This window comes from Wolffia australiana, chromosome 1, assembly GCF_029677425.1.
Source record: "Wolffia australiana isolate 7733 chromosome 1, ASM2967742v1".
NCBI classification, from domain to species: Eukaryota; Viridiplantae; Streptophyta; class Magnoliopsida; order Alismatales; family Araceae; genus Wolffia; species Wolffia australiana.
This window is the reverse complement of record NC_135835.1, coordinates 3,789,836-3,807,243: the sequence shown is the minus strand read 5'-3', so window position 1 is coordinate 3,807,243 and position 17,408 is coordinate 3,789,836. Positions and strand designations below refer to the sequence as shown.

The window sequence follows — 17,408 nt, the reverse complement described above, 5'->3', positions numbered from 1 at the left end:
TTAATTTTCTATTTTTACAAATATTTTTTGGACCTTCATGTGTGTGCCACATTAGCAAGATAAAATAACCTAATATTTATATCCCGAGACTTGGAATCTTCAATGATAAATCTCTATCAATGGCTGAACGATCCTTGATTGTAATATCAGTCTAAAAACAGAATATCCAGAATACTCTTCAGAACTATGGCTAAATTGTTATCCCATTGCCTTTTTTGATCTTTTGTATTAAAGACTACAGGATGAAATTGTTAATGCCATCATGCTACTTTATTGTGTTTAAAATTAGTGATATATCTGATTTAAAGCTCTTAATTTTTTTATACATAAAATCTATAATTCCTAAAATTTGGCCTATAAAATGACAGAATGATCTATTGTTTACTCTATACGATTCAATTCAATCTGGTGCAAACAAATATAAATTCTCGCAATATGTCAAATAATTTTCTTCACACAGACAAGACTATCTTAGTTGGATGGTCGAATGAGATGAATAAGTAGGCACAGAGCACTTGAGCAGTGTCATACACTTATAGTGCAGGGACACGGACACGATGATTTTTTGGTCCCCAGACGAAAAAATCGTCCCGTCCAAGGGTTTGGACGAAATTAGGGACGATAATTTGTTTGGGGGACCACTGGATGGGACGGTTTTCGTCCTGTGGGATGAAAACGCAGTCCGTCCGGAGGTCTCGGACGATGGACGGACGAATCTGGATGAAAAAAGCCGTTTTCGCAGCTGACGGTTGAGATGTAGCTATGTCCTCACTATGACAAGTTACATCAAAGTCCCTGTATTTTTAGGCGCATACAAGTTGACGCTGCTCAGAAATAATTGTACATATGTCCCTTTGCATTCTCTCTCCTCTGCATGTCCCTAAAAACTTAGAAAAATCTATATTAATATATTAAAAACATAAAATGGGTTTTTCGTCCCAGATGAGAGACGGGATGTTTTTTCCCGGACGGGACGAAAATTTGTCCCGGGAGAACTGGACAGGACGGTTTTCGTAGCGTCGGACGAAAAATTCGTTCCGTCCTTCGTCCCTGCACTGAATCCGGACGTCGGTCGGGACGAATTCGTTCCGTCCCGTTCATCGTTCACGTCCGAGACGATCCGGAACTATTAATGACTACTACGTTGTTTGCACTCTTGGCTTGAGAGGTTTGTCTGGTCGCTTCCCCGTCTCTTGAAAATGCAACCAGACGACAATCTGAAGGGAAAGAGAGGCTTCGAAGAGGACATCTTGGCCATCCTTGATTCTGGTGCGAGCGATGACAGCCACGACATTCATGAAGACAGTAATCACATTTAAACCGTCTTTGCATTCCTTGTTGCCGTGATTAATCCTTTTTGTACACCATTATAATTATTGATGACTTTTGACTTGCAAACAGGGCTCGCATTCTTGGAGGCCGTTCGCTTTGCGTCGCTCGTATCTGATTCCCCGACTACTGTCACCTGGTAATTACTACTCATGCTTCCGAAAAACTGTGTTTGTCCTTTTGACGTTTGTAGAAGTTTTTAGATCATGAGTTATCCCTTTCATATCCATTTCGCCCGGAGTTTCTCTGCATCAAGTGCTTAATTTGATCTGTGCATTAAATGTTTAAGTTAAGCGCGGATTTAATAATCAACTAACGTGTATGCCAACCCACAGGAAAATGCATGATGCAGTTTTCCAGATTTTCAGAAATGGAACTTCTTTAGACGAGATCATGGCAAGTTATCAGCTTTTAGTTCAGCTGGAAAAGGTTGTCTGTATGTTTTCATCTGTCTCTGTGTCGATGTCTTTCCCCTAAACCACACTTCATGACGTTAATTTTGCTTCTTCCTGGTATGCAGCACTTCCCCAGAGTCTCCCTTGTGCTCAAAGAAAGATCTAGTAATACATTGCCTGAACTTGTAGTGGCCAAAGAGGTAATTCGAGACGGAATCATTTTGTTGTTATTTCCGATTGTCTTACTTCTGGCGCTGTATTCCTGCAATTATTTATTTCAGAGTGACATACAGTTTCTTCTTTAATCTTCTTTACAGGCATGGATACCCTTTGGTGGGAGATCTCTGAACATGCACACCACCGGCCGAACTGAAACGTCTGAATTTTCAAAGAATCAACTTGATGCTCATGTTTGTCTACTAATGTCATTTGATCACCTTTTCTTTATTTCTTTTATTGGGATATCTGAGAACGAGTGGCTGCTCATATTTTTGTATTATTTATAATCCCCGTCTCTTTTGGAACTTTTTCAGTTGATATTTTCTCTCGTTATCTCAATTGTATGCACCTTTGATGATTGTTTATTAGTTTATGTTGGCCTTAAAAGTGTTTTTTTCTATTGCATTGAGCCAAGAAGTTCTAGATTGATTTTTTTAAGATGCAGTGATTGTGGAGAGTAGTACCTCAGCTTCCACTCAAATATTTCTTTTGTCTGACGTTTTATGTAATTTTCTACCTAATTGTTGAATGTTATCAAGATTTATCATCTTTTCATCTAGTGGACTGATTGATAAGTTGTTTTTTTTTATTGATAAGTTGTGCCCTTGACTGCTGCATTGTCAGCAAATTGCGTTATATCATGGCATATTATCTACTATCGGGTCGCTTACTTTATGAGATACAGGCTAATGGGTCTTCCCATTAGCCTATCCACAATGTATTGATACCTGGTATTTAAACCAGGTTTTACTGAAATGAAATGATAATGTGTTCTGTCTTTCTTATTCTCCTGTCTAAGGTTCTTTCTCATCGCTTGTGCTCTTGACAGCTGCATTTTTTCTACTTCTTTCGGTCTACCTTATTAAAGGCATGTTAATTTTTTCAAAAAAAGTTTAAGCACATGTTAATGCAGAAATGCTGCTGAACCCAACTACTGCAGATGGAGAGAAACAAAAAAGTATCAAGAAGACCAATTACAGCAAGTAACTCCATGGACGGACAGCCAGTGCCCTCAGAAGCAATTATAGCTAATCACATTATTTTTAATTGATCATGTGATTAGTCCTTATAAAGTTGTAGTACGGTTTGGGGTGAAGGGGTCGACTCGTTGGAAGGAGGATGGCGGGAGCCTGGTGGGAAGTCTTGTGTTTTCTATTTTTATTGGAATTACGTGCTGTTATTGTGGATATCTACCGTGAGTTGTCTTAATTCTATTGATTACTCGAGTGGGTCTGTATCGCTGTTATACATTGTTATTACAGTTTGAATGAATGCAAAAATTTAACTCATTCAAAGCAACAAATATCTGATTCCATTAAGGCATATGTTTTTATATTGTACTTATGGTTTTATAGTTGTATTTGCCTTGACGTGCTTCTATCTTGTTTCTAAATGTGCAAGCAGTTTTCGATTATGCTACATACTTTTATGCGTGCACGTACATGTAGTTATTGACAAGCTGATTTTGAATATTTACTCTGTAATTTTCAGGAATTTTCGGTATTAACTCGTGATGTTGCTCAATTGGCTGGTGCACTAGAGTTTGGAGTAACATTGCAGGCATGTTGCTTTTCCTTTTTATTTCTGGCCAATGACAGATTTACCAATGCATGCTTATTAAACGTAGTTATTTCTATTTTTTATGTTTAACTAGACCTTTTCCTTTGATAGTTCATGATGTGATGAATCCTCATTCTGGCGAAATATTAATCAGTAATTCATTGGAACAGATGAATTCCTTACATTTGGAAATATAAACAAAGTTAAAAAAAATTAAAAGAGGTAAATTGACATGGAAAAATAATCCTGGGTTCAACTGCTAAAATAAAAGAAAGTAAGAAACTGGTGTGATACCATTGCATGTGGTCCATTATTCCCAATATGAGAAATGGATGTTAAAAAACCCAACCTGCCGCATAGAAGATAAACTATTGAGTAGGAAGACATTTGGTGAAGATTTCCATGGCATGTGAAAGAGAGACAATAATAATGGTCTCACAGAAGCCTGATTCATGCTTATCTTCGATATAATCAAAATTTTTGATTATATTGATTGATATCGACTGATTATATTGACTTGAACAAGTTTCTTGCAAAATGCTGAACAGGATCATGAGCAAAGATAATGGTTGCTTTGTCGTTGTAGAGATGCCAAATTGGGAAAATTAACTGGACCTGTTGACCTACCAGAATATTGATAATGCAGAGGGCTTCACATTAGGGATGGGCGAATTTCTGACTGCCCCAAACGCATGGGGCAAGTGTGCACATCAGATGTGGAGCTGATATCTGAACCTCTTACCACATTAAATAACTCCCGCCATAGGACCCTTTTCGAATGGGGCTGATAGTTGAGTTGAGATCCCCGCATAGAATTGCCTGCTTGGTTACCATGATTTACTAAATTTAATGCCAAAAAATGTATGGATGGTGTAGGAATGAACATGCAACCTCTACGTACTGACGGTAGATATCAGTGACTCGTTAAATTGAGTCATCTATATACTTTTCTTCTAATATGCAACTGCTCAACCTTCAAAAATATAGTGCAGTTCACTCTGGACATTCCTCCCCACATCCTGGATGTGACAGCCTATGGGTATTTGGGAGACCATGATTATCTCGATCCAAGAGGATGTTCACATCAAGGTCTTCCGGGTGCTGAAGTTGCCAAATGTGCTTCCAGGGAAGTTTGCCTCCTTCGGATCCCACTACTACTTGAAGAACCTGGGGGACTCCCTGGGGATGTCAGGGGATTCTCCTCCACTGCTGGTGCTCTGTCCTCTGGGGTCAGTATAGGTGAGGCTGGGTGGCCGCCCCATCTAGTCCAGAAGACAGAATTGGGGCTCATGGAGGATGAAATCTGAGATCGGAGGGCAAGGGGTCCATGCTTCTAATGCAATGATCGTTTTGGCCTGGGGCATTGTTGCAAGAAGGAACAGCATAATCAGGTTTCATCAGGGATTCACCCTGACGATGCAGAGGATACGGACACTCCTCCAGCGGGGGACAGGGGGACGATGGTCACCTCTCCATGATGGATGATGGGAAGGGTGCCAACAAGGAGGAGATTCAAGGCAGGTGCCACAACGTGATTTCCCTCCACTTGGCCTGGGCATTCTGTAGTGCATGGCCTGCACCTTGATGGTGATACGTACTTGAAATGTATCTATGTAATTTGACAATGGAAGATTCCAATTCCTTGGACAATTCTTGAATATGTAACTGTCTCCAAGATTGTTCGATATGATAGAATAGAAGGAGAGGTCGAGAGAGAGAGAGAAAGGAAAGATTACAGCTACTGCGTGGGTGATTTTCTCCCTTGGAGCCGCAGCTTCGATTCTGCGGGATAGGGGTTGCTATGCCTGATGGAAAGATGTGAGTGGCGGGAACAAGAAGAGGTAAGCGTTAGTGCGAGAAGGAATTAAGGGAAATTCAAGAAAGAAGAGGGTGACTTACGGTGGAAATTCTTCATGTCCTTCTTTCTTCCCTGTATGTGTATATATACGGGAGGAAGCCTAACGGTTTAGGCCTAGTTAGGCCGATAGAATGGTTTGGATGACGTACGGGGCCCCCGTTTGGCGTAACAACGGCCTGGTATCATATCAGATGGCCTGGTCCCCCAGATGGGCCCAAAAAGCTCCAGGAATGAAACCTCATGGTTGGGCTCTAGTGGGTTGAGTTCGGGCCTTCCTGGTAGCCTGGAGGGGCCTGGATCCATTGTGACTCAGGCGAGAGTCTCACATCCGCCTGCCATGCTTCACGATAACTGTCTGTGGGTGGTTATTGGGCTTCTGCCCTTTTGGGGCACTACAGTAAGCAATGGTGCCATGGGTGGAAGGTCGGGCCTGTCCTGTGGCTGGATTGGTGCCAGCCAAGCCAGCCACGGATTTGGTGGGGGCACCAAAGGTAGTGGCATTCGCCAAGATGATGTTGTTGGAAGCACCGGTGGCGGAAACCAATACAGCAGCGAGGATGACAGTCAGAAGGCGGACAACTTTCGCCAATGCTAGGAGCAGCAGGGTCGTCAATGGTCCCTCTTACGGACCATCAATAGCTGACGAGGATGCAGGGACGCTGGTGGCCTCCGGTTCCGTAAAAGGTTGAGGCTTCAGCGACAACCACCTGGGTGATAAATGCTTGGTTGAGGACGCTGGGAGGACTCCCTTTTATGGGAGCACTTCTCTAGATGCAAATAGAGGGTGTCCATCCTTTGCTCGTCTGCCATGCTGGAATGAAGATTTATTGATCAGAGACTCTCATCATCCCTTGGCTGCACCCCTAGGCATCTTGGATCAACATTCTAAAACATATCTGTCAAAATACCAGATGTAAAGGAGAAATTTTATTGAAAACATCAATTAACAATGAAAGCAAATGTTCTGAACATGTGTCAAGGGGAGATCAAGAAAGATAGTACAAGAGAGAGAGGTGGGGGAAGATATCCGCCTTGGTCGCCTACAGGCAGTAAGGATGTATGCAAGAAGGTAATAGAGGGAGGAGTTCAGAAGAGAAGAGGTCACGCCTTAGCACAGGAGCAGTGTAGAAAGATGACCTGAATCCACAAACCTTGCTCTACATGAAGCAGGGAAGTCCTGAATCCACAAAATTAGCCTCTTCAATGCTTGAATCCACAAGGGGGTTGTGCTTGAGTCCACAAGCAGTAGATCATTCTCTTACTGGGAGAACGAACAGAGGGGGAAAACAATTTCCTTTGGAAAACAAAATACTTCAGTTACCATCCTTCAATGTTACAATGGGACCTTATATAGACCACTAAAGGTTCATTGTCGTCCATAATGACAGTATCCTTAAAAAGATAACTTAAAACATTGAGAAAAACAACTGTGACAAGCTAAAACATAAGATCAGAAGCCAGTCTGGCCTGACCAGATATATACTGCAGCTTCTGAGCTGTAGAATCTTTCAGAAGATGTTGTGTGGCTCAAGAAGACTCTGAAAAGACAAAACTGAACATTTGTACCTCTGAAGCAGTGTAGTAGAAATATAGATTCTGGAGAGTCTAGCAGAAGAGGAGTCTGTCAGAGGATTCTGGCATAGGAAGAATCTCTATCTTAGGGATCTCTAAGCACTTTTATGCTGGTTTTCTCAGTTTCTAGAAGAATCTCTATCTTAGGCCCCCACTTCCTCATGGGCCTCAAGAAATGTGCCTCTGAGCCACTGATATGATCCAGCAGCGAGTATATGTACGGAGGAAGGCCCAAACAGGGCCTACTATGCACGCACAAGGCCAGCCCACAACGTCTCCTACTTAAAACCCCACTCGAGGAAGCTTGGGGCAGGAAATCACACAGTAAGCCTTGCCCCTTTTCTCTCGTCCTCTCTTCCCTCTCGTCTTGGTCGTGGCTTCTCCCTATCTTGGCTCGCAGGTCAGTGCTCTCACTTCTCCTGCCGAGCGCATGGCTGCTCTCCGACGAACCCTTGCTAAATCCCCCTCATCATTCCCTTTTCCTTTCATTCCACCAGGAACTTCTTCTACCCTTCACCTCCCCCCCTTCTCTTTCTAGTGCTGAAGCTACATCGGAACACTTGAACCTTTTCTCATTGAAATTGAAATTACATTTTGATCATCGATCTGTCCCTGATGCGGGAACGTATCAGCTACACCAGGATGGAAAGGGTAGAGAGAGATAAAGAGAGTCTCCCAGTGAATTATGCTTGTCATTTCGGTGCTGCTAATCTCCTTTTGTAGGGGATTGGGCAATCTCTAATTGGGCCTCTCCTGGCTTGGCCTGGTAAATGGGGTTGAAACGGGTATGGGCTAATGTATCCCATAAGTGCTGCTGGCTGACGGACACCTTTGCATGGTCAGACAGAGCGCAGGCAGATGATACGTTCCCGGGTGGGGAACTAGCTCGGGGCGCAGCTTGTAATCTTGAATTCAATCAAGAAACATTTTCAATAACTGATGATGTTCAATGTAGCACAAGGAGAATAGAGGGCGATAGAGAGAGACTGGAGAGGTTCCTGGGGTAGAGAAGTTGTGAACGGGAGTGATGAAGGATTGCCAATGAACAATCGTGGCTTGGCAAGGGAAGACGTTGTTGACCTGTGAGCACAAGAGGAGAGTCACATCCAGGTCAGGGAGAGGAGGACATTACGAGAGAGAGGAGTGGAGAGCTTATTATGTCATTTTCTGATCTAACCTCCATTGAGGTGGGGCGTAAGTAGATTGTGTCATGGGCTGGGCCTGTGCTTCTGGGTTGGGCCGCTGAAGGGCCTTCGTCCTTGCATAAATCCGAGCAGGAGTGAAGTAAAGGCGCGAGTGAGCAGGGGGGGAGCGAAGCGACGAGCTCGCTCGTCTGAATCTTCACGCTCGTCTTCATCTTCACGCTCGTTGTATCATATCAACATGTTACTTCTGCCTATTCGTCGCTCATTTTGGAACTTTGGCACGACCCAGGTGTGATTGCTGAAAGACACCTTTGCATGGACAGACAAAGCGCAGGAGGGTTTCCTTCTACTGAAGACAGTGATCACAGTAGCCATCACCCTGGACCTTCCAGATTTTGAATGGCCATTTGTGGTGGAGATGGTCGCATCTGGAATTGGGCTGGGTGCCATGCTGCTGCATGAGAGACTCGTCGCCAACTTCCGCCAGTTCCTCCCTGCAACCTCTCAGGTGAAGGTGGCCTATGAGCAAGAGCTAATGGCTATAATGCTGGCCATCATGAAGTGGAAGAACTACCTGAAGGGGGATCTCTCTTGCTGTTCATCTTCTTTCTCCTGCTCTAACTCTTGATTTCAGCAGTTAGAGCACATTGTCTGCCCCTCTGGTCTATACATGTTAATGATTCACCAAGTTAAATGGTAAATATTTTATCTTCGAGATATGATTAGCTCATCCTTTTAATAAATTTTCTCCGTAGTCTGAGTATTTACTTTTTACCTTGCTAGTATTTAGTCCATTTCCAGAAGTAAAAACTTAAAATTGGTGCTAGATTCTGAGAAATATAGATTGAAATTTATGAGCAGATTTTCAAGAAGTTGCTGCTATACCACTACCTAGTTCATGTCCTGGAGGGAGATTTTCAACTTCGGGAAACAATGTATAAAGGTTCTTGCGCATCATTTTTTTAGTTTTTATTGTTGCCAAGTTCCGGTTCACAATATAACATTATAGATTTCATTTATCGTTTGCTTTTTGCAGCCACCATGAGTTGGGTATTTCTAAGAGAATCGTTGCTTAGCTTGATTCTGGTAAATTTTGATTATATTTTCCCAATTTTTCTGCATATGTGTTTTTGATTCTTATTTCACTTATCAGACATTTTTTTATTTCTCTTATTCTCTTTCCGTTATTTATTTTTCTCTTCCTTTTGTGACCGTCTGGTATAAATACCAGAATCATCTGTTAACAAGGTGAGACAGTTCATTTCTTTTCTCCTTTCTCCTCTCCGGAACCTCCTCTGTCAAACCTCCAGAAGCTACTCTATGATTCTTCTGTTTCTTTTCATTGTCTTGTATATGGGGTTTCTAAACTTTTTAAATGCATGGAAAATAGTTGGACTTCTGATTTCCTCCAAAAATTTGAGACCCACGTGGATTTTGGAGTTGTTACTCCATGATTTTGAATTCTGTGTTTCTATTGAGGTTTATGTTGAGGAGGCAAGCATTTGATATCACACAATGGGACAATGTTGGTTTTTTCTTTCAAAAATGAAGTGTCACTGGACCTCGAGGAAGCACATAATGGTTTATCTTTTAACGTTACGTGTCACATCATAATGGTTTATCTTTTATTGTACGCAATAATATGAGGCTGATCTAACTTCTATAAACTTGTTGCCGGATGGGCCAGTGATGTCATCTTCCTAAATTGAAGTTTTATGTCAATATATCTTTTCAGAAGATGGGAAAGAAATACGTTTACTGTTAGACCTAAAAATCCAATGCTTTCAGGGATCTCGCAAGATCAATGTCCGTAACTTTATTCAAGATTGTATTGACATCGTATCAGGGGGGTTTTTATGTCAGAAGGATGACAATTTTTGTGATCATGTTAATCGGATGAAGGCGGCTGAGGTTGACGGTTGTAGGGATCTTACCTTTCTCTATGGAACTCTGGAGATGGGACTGAAAACAGTGGATGCCATCGAGAAGCTCTTTTCATTGGTAGGTCTTGCACAAATAAAAATTGGTATTTGGAAAAAAATTAGTCATAGAGCAGGTCATCTCCTCATGCCTTCATTTTCAGATAACTCTTTATGATATCCATCGGAAAGCTGCGGATATTCAAGGATACACATCACGGGCTGATGCAGTAAGGTTCAAGAATTGTCCGTCACCCAGTTGAGCTTATTTCCTTCCCGTTTCTGGAAGAAGTTGATCACTAAATAATGTTCTCTCATGTGTAGGGTTCCTCTCTTGGAGATGATTGTAGATCAGCTATCATATAACACAGATGTGATTTCTCCTTTTTTGCATGTAAGTGTCCAGCGTCCTGCCAGATTTTTTTCTTGTTGAATTGCTCGATTCTTCATTGGCAACGTTAATTATGCTTGTGTAGTAAATTGATTCTTAACTGATTCTTAAGGTATCAGTTCGAAATATATATATTATGCTTTCGTTTCTTCAATTGGATTATTGAAGGCAACATCGCTGTAAGAAGCAAGTATGCACATGTAGCATCATAGACTTCAAGGCTGGTGAAACCTCCATGTGTATTTTCAATGAAAGTGGGAACTACGTTTCCAATATTCTTTTAAGGAATTAATTACAAACCTACGGTTATTCCTTATTATCATGTCCACTTCTTTTTCTATTATTTATCTTTTGTCCAGAGGAGAACAGTTTGATCTGCTGATCGAGAATTTCTTGTTGCAGGCATTTTCAAAAGCAGAATGGAAGATTGAGATAATTGTGCACTACTTAAGGAAATACTGTGCTGGAGTATGCTCTCAGCTTTTCCTTTCTTGTATTACATTAATAAACAAGGACTTGAATTCCATCGTCTTCTGAAATTCCTAAAAAGTTTCTAATGTCACTGTTAGAAAATGATATAATGCACGTCTTAGGGTTTTAATTTTGAAAATAAATTCTAGATAGGCTCTTTGAAATCTGAGATAAATGTTTTATCTCATCCAGCTCAAATAAAATTGTTTTGTTTTAGGTTTTCTTATTTCTCTGTATCTGTACTTAAGCTTTTGTGCGTATCATTATTGAAGGGAATTGAACTTTGTCTGGATGAATGCTTTGACTCAGTTTCTTAAGATACACCATGTGTTGGTGTCATGGATTTCCCAATATGGATATAACATTTCATCTTTAAACGTTTAGAAATTTAATTTGGCCTCTGGTAGAGAGTATCTAATTTGTCGTATGTAACTGGTTTTGGGCTAGTGTCTAAAGGGCCAGTATCACATCTTCCTTATTTTCTACATTCTCTCTTTTCTTCTGATAAAATCCTCCCTAGGAATTACCAAAGCAAACGTCGAAAGGGAGCATCCACGTCATGTGCCAGCCTGGAGCACGAGCGACCAACGGTATGTGTACTACCAGGAGCAGAAGTGAATAAAGAGGGGTCTCAGCAGAGGCGAAGGGGTACGCATTCGTCCGGAGTTAGCTACGGGAGATTCTCTCGAGGAGGAAGGGGCCGAACCAGCTTGTTCCACCACCACCTCAGGAAGAGAGTCGATCTGGTCTCGCCTGCATTGAACTAGTTTTCTTGTTCGATGCTTCTCAGACTTGTTGAGGAGCTACTGTCTCTCATCCTTATTCTCTCGGATCAAGTTCATTTCTTGAAGTTATAGTTCTTATACATTCCGATCGAGTTGAGCTTTACTTGCTGCATTGTTGGGTCCTACAACATACAACGTCCGCGGAGGGTTCTACCATCTTCCACAGTGGCTGGCACTTAAACCAACACTTTCTTCATCATTAGTTAATGAATCATGCTTAAAAACCCTAAATATTTTTTACCTCTGCCTATGTGACATTTGATGAAGGGAAGTCTTATGGTGGCTGTAGCTCTCCAATGGCTGTTGATCTTCATGTCAACTCTGGTTAATGTCATGGTGATTTTTGGGATGTGATGCATCCTCTCAGTTGGCTGGAAGAGAATTGACACGAATGTCATCTCTGGACCATCCGTTGAACATACCATTTCAGTGGCATTTCAGCAAGAGCCCCCAGGTGATGAACCTGAACTGGCTACTCGTAAAGAACCTGAAATCGGATCCGCTGGAACTATTCTCGACCCTGATGAGGGAACTCAAATGTCCAAGGAACAGTTGCATTGGCTCATTACACTTTGCAAAGGTACCAGGAGCTGCACCAATAAACATTTACATCCTATTTCAAATTATGTGTCCTATAACAGGTTGAGCAGGCTGGATCAGTTATTTCTCTCCGGAATTGGCTCAGTCATGACTACCAGACCAGGAGATAAGCCCATACTGGTGAACAAAATGGGGTCGAGAGATGGAGGAAATGACCACACTAGAAGAAAACAGAATATAGGACCTGGTTTTCTTGCCTCTAGGAAAACAAAGGCAGTTGGGTGGAAATGGGTATATTTACCCCAATATAATGCAAATGGCACCTTGGTGCAATATGAACTCAGGTAGTAGCCAAAGGATTACACAGTCATGGTGTAGATTACTGCAGAACTTTCACCGCAGTGGGAAAGTAATATGTTCTCTTCAAGCACATTTTGCCGACACACCAAAAAATGAGCATGTTATGCCAGGATGCACACGAGAGCTCACTCGCACGTGTGAAGGGACCCTACAATTAAAAGGAGCAGGATATGAAGGGAATCTATTTTTAAGAAAGTTCCACGTCGGGCAGCTGTAGCTGGGCTGGGCAGCAGGAGGCACCTGCGAGCAGGAGGGAGGAGGAACTGTCAGTCCTGAATTCATATCTTCTCCCTCTTTTTTGTTCTTGTTTTGATACGAACCTTGATCTAGGCTCATATCGGAAGGGGTTAGAGAACAAGGCGAGGTAGAAGTTCCCGGGGTTGAGAGGTGAAACGGGAAGGATCCGAGAGGAGGCCGAGCAGAGGGGGTAGGGAATCGGCCAAGGATGAGCCGCCTGAAGACGCGGTGAGGTAGAGACGATCATGAGGGCTGGGGACCGTTGAGGGAGGGAGGGAGACCAGACCTAGATGAGGAGAGGGAGACAAGAACACTACTTCATTCTTCTTCTTGGCTACCCTCAAACGGGAGGGCATCCCTATTTAAAGGAATACATAATAGCCAAATGACTGAAATGCCCCTATGCGCTAACATGACAAAACTACCCCTCGATAGGTTAAGGATCCTATCAAGGATCCTATCCATTCTCGTTTCTAGTTCGGGATTCTCTTCTCAGATCAGAGCTCTATTTGGGTGAACAATGGAATCAATATATACATTGTTCCGGATTATCCTAAGAGGCCATTTGATATGAACCTCGATCTTGGCTCGTATTAGAGGGGAGTAACGGACAAGGTGGGGTAGAACTTCCCGGGGTAGAGAGGAGAAACGGGAATGATTTGAGGAAGGGTAGAACAGATGGGCAGGGATTGACTGGGGACGAGCCGCCTGAAGATGCGGTGAGGAATAGCGATCACGAGGGACGGGGATTGTAGAGAGAGAGAGGGGACCTAGACTTGGAGAGGGGAGACAAGAGACCTTACTTCATTCTTCTTGGCTACCCTCCTAAAGGGAGTGCATCCCTATTTAAAGGAAATACATAAAAGCCAAATGACTGAAATGCCCTTATGGGCTAATAGGATGAGACTACCCCTGGATAGGTTGAAGATCCTATCAAGGATCCCATCACCATTCTAGAAATTTAATGTGATCCCGACTCGAGAGCCTGATTGATCCACCCTTGTAACAGGATTCCAACAACAATGATAACCAAAGATGCGTTCAATGTCGTTCACAGAGAGACGAGAGGGAAACTCGCAGGGAGATGAGGAGAGAACAGGTATGTTCGTGGGAGAGGCTGAACGAAAGGGGATAGGGATCCACAAGATACTTTAGTGATATCATGAGGATGGTTATCGTAGCAGGGTAGATGGCGCTTGGACATAGAGGATAGAAGGGACATGAGTAGCCAATAAGATAACTTCCAGTCTGTCCTCCGAAAAGGAGGGCTGTGCTATTTAAAGGAAACATTGGAGGGGAGGGGCCTAGATGCCCATAAAGGTCAAAAGACAAGACTCCCCCCAGGAGGGCCAGGGATCGTACCAAAAACTCCACAAGATACTTCAGTGATATCAGCAAGATGGAAAATATCGGAATTATACATGATCTTGTGGCCAACTTGATACAAACCTTGATCTAGGCGCGTATCAGAAGGGGGGTAGAGGACGAGGCGAGGTAGAAGTTCCCGGGTAGAGAGGTGAAAAGGGAATGATCTGAGGAGGGGTCGAACGGATGGGGCAGGGATCGACCGGGGACGAGCCACCTGAACACGCGGTAAAGTAGAGACGATCACGAGGGCAGGGGATTGTTGAGGGAGAGAGGGAGACCAGACCTAGATGAGGAGAAGGGAGACAAGAAGACCTTCAATCTATGTCTTCTCGGCTGCCCTCCTAAAGGGAGGGCATCCTTATTTAAAGGAAATACATAATAGCCAAATACCCCTGTGGGCTAACCTGACAAAACTACCCCTAGATAGGTTGAGGATCCTCTCAAGGATCCTATCATCTAACAATAGGATGTGAGGAATACTTTTCTTCATGAAGAATATGAGGAAGATGCCTACATGTCTGCATCTCCAGGGTATAAGCCAAGCAGCAGTTTGGGTATCATGTGTAAGTTAAAATAGGCATTCTATATGAACTCAAACCGTACATCACATATGGTGTTAGAGATTTACCACAACTATGAAGCAGCAAGGCTACAGAGCAGTCGTGGTCAGACCCTCTTTATCAAGCATGGGTAGCCTGGGTTAATAGTCCTGATTCTCTATGTTGATGACTTTCATAACTGATATGGATTTTGGGGAGGCGAAGCGACCAAGTATGTCACTTGCCACAGGATCCAACATCACATCAGTGACGAAATTAAGTTATTTTCTGGGTATAAAAGTGTCAGATTCTAAAAAAGGTATATTTGTCTCACAACATAAATACACTTTGGACTTATTGCAGGAAATGGGGCGACTGGTATGTAAAGCTGTCAAATGAAAAATTCGGCAAAGGAGATGACAACCCTCTATTAAATAGGGATTCCTATCAAAGGGTGATCGGGAAGTTAAAATGATTATCTCACACCCGACCAGAAGTTACATTTTCCTTTCACTTGCTGAGCCAGTTCATGCATCATCCCCACAAAATCCATCTTCAAGCTGCCCATCAGGTCCTTGCACATCTCAAGGGTCCTCCAGGCTAGGGTATTCTTTTTTGGAAGGCCCATGACAACCGTGAAGATCTACATAGACACTGATAATGCAGGTTCTGTTGTGTATAGAAGGTCTACAAGAGGATACTATGCCTTTGTCTTCAGTAGCTTAGTCAGTAGGAAAAGTAAGAAACAACTTGTGGTTGCCCAATCTAGTGCTGAAATATCTTTGCCCAATCTGTGAAAGCCTGTGGATCCAATCCATCTTACAAGACCTCCAGGTCATACCTGATGGTCCATACCACTTTTGCTGTGATAATAAGCCGGCCGTTGCTACTTATACTCTGACGAAGCATGTGGAGATTGATACTTGATCAAGGAGAAAATGGATGCTGGAGTGATTTTCCTTTTATTTGTTGAATTTTCTGATCAGACTGCTGAGGTCTTCCTAAAAGGTCTCCCAGTTTCAACCTTCTTCAATCAGAAAGCTAGCTTGGGATGTGCCATATCCACACTTCTCTTAAAGTGAGGGTGTTAGACAATATCCAACCTTGTCATATGTTACTAATATTGTGCTAGAGTCTAATGTGCCCTTATCACTTATTTTCTGCTTTATTTTGCTTCTGCTGTCGCTGATATTTAAACTAGTCTTTTGTCATCAGTAAATGAATCCAGTTTACAAACATTAGAGCCTGATCCTGATTTCTTCCAAATTTTTATATGATTCATATTTCCTTTCAACTGTATGATTTTGGTGTTCCTTTTTCAGTCCAGTGTTCACACACGTAAATCAAAGAGCTCTTCTGATAATGCTACTTTTGAAGCCATTTTGAAGTGGTTTGGGGATGTTAGAAACGTGAAAAGCATTACCAGGAAGATGTCTTCAGAGGTTGCAAAGCTACTGCTTGCCCATGGTTTTCAGGTTGACTCTTATTTGCGATCCATTTTTTACGATATTGGACACCAAATGAAATCAATCATGTAAAGGTTACTTTTTATTTTCTTCGTGATGTTAAGGCTTTGAAGTTTTATTCGTGATGTTATGTTTGTATGTTCACTCAATAAAAAAAGTCCTCGCATCAGTTAGTATTTCATAGTCTGGATTTAAGGGTTCCATAGAACTTCAGACATACGTAAAGGGATTTATGAAACATAAATTAATTTATGGAACTGTAAACTGATTTTTTTTCAGGCGTACATATCTTTGAGCTACAAAAAGAAATCCCCGAGCACCGTCAATGGAATCAAGAGAGATGACTCTCTTTTGGAGGTTTCCGAGGACCTCATATGCGCGCTTGAAAACATTCGGAAAAATGGGTAAGTGAATCTAAGTTTGAGTTCTCATAAGCTTTCCATATTTCCTACTCTGCCACGAATTGCTTAAGAGGTGTCCTTTAGGTTCACGCCATCTACTCTTCCATTTGAATGATAACAAAGTCTAATTGGTTTACTGCCAAGATAACTTAGACGCCATTCATCCGTGAATGCGTAGTATAGACCTTCCCATGTTTCTCAGTTGGTTGCGTCTACAACCATGAGCTAAAAATAACTTAATCATTCGTGGGCCTCTTGCCCGTGATGTTAGTTGCTACCAAGCTTAAACATTTATTGTTGAAAAACAAATTCCACTAGAATTCCAATGCCATTTTTTTGGTTTTCATTGTAAGTATAATTTTTAGTGCTTTGATGTGCAGAGATATTCATCTTTCGGCCTTCGAAAAGGAAGCTTTGTTTTCTGCTGGAACTATTCTTACTCTGGATTCTCAAATATAATGCCCGATAGATTTATGGGACTTGCCGGCAGATCTAACTCTCCTTGTGGCGAAGCTAAAATATATTCATGTTTGGATGAAATGTCATACCTTTTGTCTTATGCTTTGGACCTTGGTTTCTGGGTAAGATCTGACCCACTCTAAACACTTAGTACCAGCTTGGATTTGCAACCTCGGGTCATGATGAAGATGTGAATTGATGTCATGGTATCAACATCAACATCTGCTATCGATTGCCATCACGACACTGAATCCCTGTAGATTTTTTTCCCAAAAAGATGCCTTTGTGTACTGTCAAGGGCCGGAGCTGGTGCCAATCAGTGGCGCCAGTGCCAACATCGTTGGCAGCCATGACGGCGGCAATGGCCAGTGCAAGCATCGGCACGTCCCCAGCT

The 17,408-nt window shown here is 42.3% G+C and overlaps 1 protein-coding gene across 1 annotated transcript; it reads left to right on the top strand.

The window, feature by feature from the left end:
* Positions 1-1,164: 1,164 nt before the first annotated feature.
* On the top strand, positions 1,165-17,114 carry SNI1 (negative regulator of systemic acquired resistance (SNI1)). The gene is made up of 15 exons (XM_078574387.1): positions 1,165-1,305; positions 1,402-1,468; positions 1,665-1,758; positions 1,850-1,924; positions 2,042-2,134; positions 3,435-3,503; positions 8,940-9,021; positions 9,115-9,164; positions 9,867-10,079; positions 10,162-10,232; positions 10,322-10,391; positions 10,791-10,856; positions 16,011-16,163; positions 16,434-16,558; positions 16,936-17,114. Exons 1-15 carry the CDS (start codon positions 1,200-1,202, stop codon positions 17,012-17,014), a joined length of 1,413 nt encoding a protein of 470 aa, XP_078430513.1. The 5' UTR covers positions 1,165-1,199; the 3' UTR covers positions 17,015-17,114.
* Positions 17,115-17,408: the final 294 nt, after the last annotated feature.

Excerpts from the sequence above, each read along its gene's own strand:
- SNI1 (XM_078574387.1), top strand. The coding sequence starts at position 1,200 with ATGCAACCAGACGACAATCTGAAGGGAAAGAGAGGCTTCGAAGAGGAC. Across the intron at positions 1,925-2,041 it reads AACTTGTAGTGGCCAAAGAG|GCATGGATACCCTTTGGTGG; the intron begins GTAATTCGAGAC and ends TCTTCTTTACAG. Across the intron at positions 10,233-10,321 it reads TCACGGGCTGATGCAGTAAG|GGTTCCTCTCTTGGAGATGA; the intron begins GTTCAAGAATTG and ends TCTCATGTGTAG.